Source organism: Fukomys damarensis, unplaced genomic scaffold (assembly GCF_012274545.1).
Source record: "Fukomys damarensis isolate Sample0158 unplaced genomic scaffold, DMR_v1.0_HiC HiC_scaffold_7, whole genome shotgun sequence".
Classification (NCBI taxonomy): Eukaryota; Metazoa; Chordata; class Mammalia; order Rodentia; family Bathyergidae; genus Fukomys; species Fukomys damarensis.
The window spans coordinates 18,933,257-18,941,278 of NW_022900919.1; the positions used below are offsets into that span (position 1 = coordinate 18,933,257).

The 8,022-nt window shown below is 41.4% G+C and overlaps 1 protein-coding gene across 9 annotated transcripts in view; it reads left to right on the forward strand.

The window, feature by feature from the left end:
- Positions 1 to 8,022, forward strand: part of Fanci (FA complementation group I) — a 59,938-nt gene that overhangs the window by 44,401 nt on the left and 7,515 nt on the right. For all 9 annotated transcript variants that reach the window (XM_010621055.2, XM_010621056.2, XM_010621054.2 and 6 more), the window contains 9 exons: positions 682 to 848; positions 1,461 to 1,540; positions 2,218 to 2,331; positions 4,556 to 4,607; positions 5,478 to 5,605; positions 5,692 to 5,760; positions 5,941 to 6,034; positions 6,435 to 6,622; positions 7,524 to 7,577. In XM_010621055.2, the coding sequence (XP_010619357.1) occupies positions 682 to 848; positions 1,461 to 1,540; positions 2,218 to 2,331; positions 4,556 to 4,607; positions 5,478 to 5,605; positions 5,692 to 5,760; positions 5,941 to 6,034; positions 6,435 to 6,622; positions 7,524 to 7,577 (946 nt within the window). The remainder of the gene's footprint in view (positions 1 to 681; positions 849 to 1,460; positions 1,541 to 2,217; positions 2,332 to 4,555; positions 4,608 to 5,477; positions 5,606 to 5,691; positions 5,761 to 5,940; positions 6,035 to 6,434; positions 6,623 to 7,523; positions 7,578 to 8,022) is intronic.

The window sequence follows — 8,022 nt, forward strand, 5'->3', positions numbered from 1 at the left end:
AAAAAAAAAAAAAAAAAAAAAAGGAAAGCAGCTGTCCATTTACAGCATTTAATACAAAGGTTCATAGCAGCTTTATTTGTAATAGCAAAATTCAGAAAACAAAAATTGTCCATTGCTAACCAGGCACAGTCGGTCTTAACACAGAATAGACACTGACCCATGCAACTGGGAGTGACACTCTCTCAAGCATGTGCTAGATGAAGACAGCTGGGCTCAAAAGGTCACATAAGGAATGATACCACTTGTTTTTTCTTCCCAGTACTGGGTGTTAAATTCAGTCGCACTGAGCTGTCTCCAGCCCTTTATTTTTTTATTTTGGTATAGGTACCAAGTTGCTGAGTTGCCCAGGCTAGGCTCAAATTTGCCATCCTCCTGCCTCAGCCTCCCAGAGTCCTGGGGTAAATGATATTTTATAAAAAGTGTCTCTGTAGAGACAGAAATTGGATTGTTAGTTGTTTGGAAATGGGGAGAAAATTGCTTCTCGGCCTTTTGGCTAAGATTGAGTGTGGAAATGGGAGGAAAGAATTGGCTGCCAAGAACCTGAAGGAACTTTGGAAGTGATGGAAATATATTAATTAGGAGATTTAAGTTCACAACTGTTCACTTGTAGGATACAAAATTTTCTCTGTGTAGATTTATCTTAAGGAGCCTGCCTTTACAAATAAATTTCTTCTATTTTAGGGTCTTGCTGTGGAGATACACTTCAATTCCTACTTCTGTGGAAGAGTCAGGAAAGAAGGAGAAAGGAAAGAGCATCTCGCTGCTGTGCTTGGAGGGTCTACAGAAGATATTCACTGCTGTGCAGCAGTACTATCAGCCCAGGACTGAGCAGTTTCTCAGGGCTTTGGGTGGGCATTTCAGCACGGATCTACTGGAAGGTTTCTCCTCCCTACCCAGACCCCTTGATTTTCTTTTTGTTCCTGTACTAGAGGACACCTGAGAGCTAAGGAGTGACAGCCAGTAGACTCAGGAGTGGCATTTACTAGATTGCATTTAACCATAACTAATAACTGGAAAACAGAATATAGTATTTGCGCTTGAGTATAGAATTGAGCTGGGCGTGATGGCACTCTGGGAGGCTGAAGCAGGAAGATTGCAAGTTTGAGTCCAGACCATAGCAATTTTTTCCAGACTTCAGCAATTTAATGAGACCCTGCCTCAATACAAAAAATGGGCAGAGGGGCTAAGGATACATCTCAGTGCAAGGACCTTGGTTTTAATCCCCAGTAGCCACCCCCCAACACACACACGCGCGCAGGCACACACACACAGAGAGAGAGAGAGAGAGGAAAGAGAGGTAAGGGTGAGAGAAGGAAGGAAGGAAAAGAAAATTGGGGCTTTTTAGAAATACACTTAAATCTGCCTTCATACATTTTTTGGCTTTCTAAAAGTTTAGCTATTAAAAGACCAAAAAAGAACAAGTCAATTTCAAAGACGACAAAGTCCTTTTCTATTTCTAGAGGTCACAGATAAGGAAGGAGAAGAAGATGCAGAAGTCAGTGTTACTCAGAGAGCAGCGTTCCAGATCCGGCAGTTTCAGGTGAGAGGCCTTGGGAAGCTGCCGTCTGACCTTGAGGTCACTTGCAAAGGACAGCCAGTAAACAAGTTGGACAGGAAATTATTTTTCTGGGTCATGCCAGCAAGAGGACTTAGAGTGAGAGGTAATACATTTAAAAGGATCCTAATGAGGCAATGGATTTGGCGGCCCCAACCTGCAGAACTCATTTCTTTCAAGAACCCCTGTTTGAGCAGACAAAGGGACAGCCTGGAGCCCTTCAAATGACTCAGCATGTGCTAGGTAGCAATGGCTACTGGGGTATATAGCAGGGAATGAAAAGGAAAACATCTGCCTCGTGAGCTTCCAATGTAGTAAGAAGAGACTGAGAAATAATAAAATACATAGCATTTCAGTTATTAGGGAATGTGCGTAGGGAATGCTGGTTTTGAGGCAGCAGAAATGGTGTGCCACTTTATCCCAATGTAGATCTGACAGGGACTTGGAGAAGAAAGAGTTCATGGTTTCTAGAGAATTTGTACTCTATACTTGAAAACAGAGAACTACTGTTCAATCCAGGTTTATGTTCAGATTTTATCCTCTTGGGAATTTGGTAGCTCTGAATTCTTTGTGTCCCAGGCTTAGGGATCTCTGGCTAGGTGCCTCCTCTCCCTAATAGGAACACGTCTGCTAATGTTTCTGTAAATACGTTCCTTTTTCAGAGGTCCTTGTTGAATTTACTTAGCAGTGAGGAAGATTTTAATAGCAAAGAAGCACTCCTCCTGGTCACTCTTCTGTCCACCTTGGCTAAGCTCCTGGAGCCCTCATCTCCTCAGGTACTATGCTGCACGTTCAGTGCCTTTTAACAACCCTCAGAAGGCAAGTATTACTGCATTGCAAAAGTATGTATTGACAGCCTCCTGAAGTCTAGCATATTTAAAATACTCTACTTCATTATGTATATTCACACTATAAATACTATAGAAAAAAACTCATAGGGCAGGGGATTTAACTCAGTGGTGCCACCGCCTACCTTGCAAACACAAGGTCCTGAGTTCAATCCCTGGTAGCAGAGAGAGAAAAATCTCATGTTCTATGTTTATCATTGGTGCTTTCAGTCCGTACTTATTTATTTATTTATTTATATTTCCCCCTAGTGCTAGGAATTGAACCCAGGACCTTGACAGTGAGCTGAATCCCCAGCCATTTTTTATTTTTATTTTGACATAGGATCTTAGTAAGTTGCCCAGGCTGGGCAATTTTGTGATCCTCCTGCCTCAGCTCCCAGAGTGTTGGGGATTACATGTATGTACCATCTCATACTGCTTGCCTTGGTGTTTGTAACCCAGTGTTGATATTTCTTGAAGTTTACTCCTTTCCTAAGATGAAAGCACATTATGAAGAAACTGATTGATACTCAGCAGTTGGATTTCTCAGTGAAGTTGCATGCTGCTAGTTTGGGGAGAATTCAACAAAGGATGATTAAGTCAGAAAGTGTGATCATAGTCTCAAAGCAGAAACAGTGTAGAGATAGGTTGTCTGTATGTACATGTAGGTTTGCACAAATACACCTAGAATTGTGCTACCCACACGAGCATCCACACACAGAGGAATAAGAGAAAGCCACATTTGGTGGGTCTGTTCTAGTTGACAGTATTTCCTGGCTGGATATTAAAGAGCAAGGACTGTGTACTACAAGGCCAGCCATATACTGATCTGTGAGGAAGACCATTCAAAAGCCTCCTCCTGTGAGCCTCTGCACAGGAACTACTTGCCTGGGGGAGACGGGGTAAGATCTGTGAGTGTTGGAAAGCAGACCTGCCTGGGTTTCCTGATGTCCTAGTTGCAGGTTACCTTGAAGAAAGTTCCTTTCCTACCATCTTCATCCCAGCTCCAAGCAACTCACTCCACTGGACTTCCTGCTTCCTTTTTTCATATGGCAGCTTTCTCAGTAGAGAGGAAAGCACTGGAAAGAAACACAGAGACAGAAATTTGAGTTGTAGGGGAGCTTGGGGAAAAACATATATTTGGAAAGGCTAGTAGTTGCTGGAAAAAATTTAATTTGCTCTTTGCCACTGTAGCATCCCCATTAATTTTTAAATTAAATTTTGAATGAGCATTGAAGTTCTGTGATTTGAAAATTAGAAATTATAAAAATATTTACAGCAAGTGTCCCTCACAAATACTGTTCTCCATCTGTTCAGCTCCTCCGCATCCCAAATAAGTAAACACTGTCTCCTGTCTTTCAGGATCTTTTCGACCTGTACAAGCCAATGTGAAGTTAAAGTCCTATTCCTAACCATGCCCCTCTTGACAAGCTGCTTCTGTTTTCTGCTTAGTTCGTTTAATGCTATATTCTGGAGATCTTTTAATGTCAATTTATGAAGTTTAAAGAAACTTCAGTTAGTCTCTTAATTTACCTTTTTCTTCTCAACAAATAAAAACTGAGTTAATCAGCCATTTGCAAATGAAGTTTCACTTCGTTTCAGTGCCTTTTTAGCTGAAAGCCTGTTCCAAAGAACTGCTGTCGCCAAAAGTGGCAATTCAGATGTCTGCTGTCCCAAAATTTGTCTCCTTCACCTAAGAAAATTTTGTCTTTTTTTTTTGTGTGTGTGTGTGTCTTTATTTTTTCCCTTTTTCTACCTTCTCCCTTCTAAACTCTTTTAGCCTCTTGGCTCCTAAAGCTAATTCTACTTTCCTTAGCCAGGATTTTCCTCTCCCACACTGTTAGTCTTACATCCTTAAAGCTGTCTAAAGCATGGGTGGAGGAGACTTAGCCGTAGACCACATGGTAGGGGCACAGGAAGCTCAGGTGGGATCCAGACACAGGACTTTGGGCCCTTAATGCACAGACACTGAGAATTAAGTCATATGCTGTATTAGAATAATATTTATAATTCTTAAAAGTTTGGATTTCTTTTTATGTTCTCTTAAATTACCACTTCAGGCACATATTTTGGAAGGTCGTTTGCCCAGACTTGGGAAGACCTAGGACTCTGCTTCTCTGACAGTACTTACCTTTAGCATGTTTCTTTAATATTTAAACAGTCTGTCATTTAGTTTGTACAGATGTTATCCTGGACATCTAAGATTTGCAAGGAAAACAGCCAGGGTAAGTATCTTGCTACATTTCCTAAAAGCTTCCTATATAATAATCACCAATTAATTTTTAGAAAAGAAAAGATACTCCCATTACACATTCACCAGAGTGGCCAGCATGAAGGTGACATGGAATGATTGCCAAGTGTGAGCAAGAATGTAGAGCCACTTGGTGTCACTAGTGGTGCTGGTATAAATTAGTGTGACTATTCTGGAAAACTGGCAATATCTACCTGCTAAAACTAAACTTACCCATGACCCAGCAGTTCTATTGCCAAAGCAAGTATGTGGAAGAATAGCAGCTGTATTTCACTAAGTGAAGATGAACCCTAAGTGAGGTGTACATCAGAAGGAATTATGCTATAGAGTGGAAGACTACATAGCACTTGCACACACCAACATGGAGAGGATTTCACAAACAATGCAGAACAAAAGCCAGGCACAAGAGAGAGCACCCAGTGTATGATTCTATTTAGATATACTTAAGAATCACAAACACGGGCCAGGGATTTAGCTCAGTGGTTCCGCCGCCTGCCTTGCAAGCACAAGGACCTGACTGAGTTCAATCCTTGGTACCAAAAAAAAAAAAAAATAATAATCACAAACTCATCTGTGGTGTTAAACATCAGGATAGCAGTTTCCTTGGCGGGGGAGGGGCTAGGGTGCTGGTGATGTGCTTGATGTGAGTGCTCACGACAGTGATGGTGACTAGTAGTGGGAAGTGACTTCTTCCTTGGGCACATAGATAAAGGGGTGTGCTGCGGTGGAGCAGTCTGGTATGTGCAACACTGAGGCATGATGAGCTGAGTGTTCTGGTTACACACACACACCCAGGACCTGACTGGGTCATAACTTAACCTTGAATTTTCTTTCACGTCCATAGAAGATGCCTCCTTTTGCAAGAGCTTGATGAGCTTATTCTTCAGCCTGCATGCTTTGGTTAAGAGTCCTGTCACCTTGCTGCGTGACGTGTCCCAGGATATCCATGGCCAGCTGGGAGACATAGACCAGGTACTGCAGTGCAGTGTCCTCTGTGGGAACGGAGGTCAAGGGGCCAGCCTCACTGCCTTTGGGTCTTACTCTTTTTCCCTCTCCAGGATGTAGAGGTAGAAAAAACAAACCACTTCGCAATGGTGACTTTGAAAACAGCTGCCCCCACAGTCTGCGTAAGTGCTGATCCCAGGCCATGGGAAATACCTTGTCGTTCCTTCTGTTCTGCTCTTTGTGAAGACTCGGTTGCGGTAGCTTCTGTCCTGAGGCCTGCACCCTGCCTGCAGAAGCCATGGTCATATTAACCATAGCGGCTGTGTGTAGTTAGTCATGCCAGATATTCTTTTCTTTCACAGTTACTTGTTCTGAGTCAGGCTGAGAAGGTTCTAGAAGAAGTGGACTGGCTGATCACTAGGCTTAAGGGACAAGTGAGCCAAGAAACCCCGTCAGGTAAAACATGTTCACCTGGAGCTCCAGGAATTGTGATGAGGGCAGAGTATAAATTGGACTGCATAAAAGTAGAGCCCTTGTGTTAAAAATTCTTTTTTTTTTTTTTTCTTTTTTTTTTTTTGGATACTAGAGACCTTGCCCTTGTGAGGCAGGCAGTGGAACCACTGAGTTAAATCCCCGGCCCACTAAAGTCTTTATTTGTTTAGTTTTTGAGGTAAATTCTGATGTGATGAAAGAAGGGTACGGCTTGTGACACCATGGTTTTTGATTCACTCCGCATAATGAATGCTCTTTTCTGTACCAGATTTCTAGTTAATGGTATTTAGTTAATGTCTAATTTTCTTTATTATTAACTAGAAAATAACACTGGTTAAAATATACCAATATTGATTCTCTTCAGAAGAGGCTTCTTCTGGAGTAACCCTTCTAAACCAACCCACTGAGAAAGCCATCATCGTGCAACTGGGAACCCTCCTCACATTCTTCCATGAGCTGGTGCAGACAGCCCTGCCTTCAGGCAGCTGTGTGGACACCTTATTGAAAGACTTGTGCAAAATGTACACCATCCTTACAGCACTTGTCAAATATGTGAGTATCTGAGAGAGAGGGTTCCCCCCACCCCCACTCTACCCCAGCTAGCCAGGAGCAGAGACTGGGATAGCAGCCCAGAATGCCTGAGAATGCCTGCAAATAGGGCTCTTTCCCTTATCTTTTTGCAAGTGTTGGTTTCATTTTACTTTGGTTGGTAGGCCAGGCCAGGAGCAAATAGTTGATGGCATTATTCTAAATCTGCCTTCAGAATCTTGTATTTCCTTGGCATGTAAGTAACACTGTATTGAAAGAGAACTCTTTTTCACAGAACTCTTTCCTTTACACTCTTGACCAGGTCTGACACTTAGTCAGTTAATAGTATTTAGTCAGCCCAGTCTCACCAGTTCTTTAAAGGTCAAAACAGTCCTGCCCTACATTCATTGCAGGGATTAAGTAAGTGAAACACTTGAAATACTTGGTTCTCAAAAGATTCAGAAGGTAATAGGAAGCAGGTAGTTTACTTCTATCAAATGATCTATATTAAATACTTAGAAAGGCATAGACCAACCCCAGTGTACCAAACAGCACTGTGGCCATCTCTAGAATGCAGTTCTAGCTGCACATGTAGCTGTGGCTATTAAGGTGCCGTAGTGTTAATACTAAGAGCTCCTTCCCTTCATTGGCGCTCTTAGGGAATAGCCGAGTTGCTGGTTTGCTAAGATGCAAAGATTCTCAATCTGAAAGATTTTTAAAGCATTGAGCTTTTGTAACAGACAGAAAGCTGTCTAGGAAGCTTAGGAGTTTTGAAAGAAGGGAAAAAGAAACCTGTTCTTGGCTTCTGTATGGAGTTTTCTTTGCTCTCTCTAGTCAAGTGATGAGTCACACTCCCTAGTTACCCTACAGAGTCACTTATGCTCCATAGGATGGTTTGCTAAATCCCAGAATCTTTTGTTATTAGTATCTCCAGGTGTGTCGGAGCTCAAGAGGAATTCCAAAAAATATGGAAAAGCTGGTAAGTTAAGAATGGCTTTTCTAACTGTTGCTGCTATCAATGCATAACATACTATTATTAGTCTTTTTATATAAATATATATATAAATTGAATTTTGGGAAACTTTAACGGTGCTGCCAACTTTGGAAAAAGTCATCCCAATTTACTGTGTTGACTTGGCATTGTACAGAAATGCACAACCATGTTGGTCTAGAAATGTTAATTTATTTTTATTTTTATTTTTTATTTTTTTTCCATGTATACAGGGGTAACACATCGTACTAAATATGTAAGGTCATATCTACTTGGGTTTGATTACAGAAACTAATAAAGTATTCTCTAAATAATGAAAAAAAGAATAAGATAAGACTATAAGAGCGAGAAGCAATTTAAATATGTTCAGGGACCATTTTCATCTCCAGAATTAAGGATTATTTTAATGTTACATCATTGCCTTTTCTCTTTT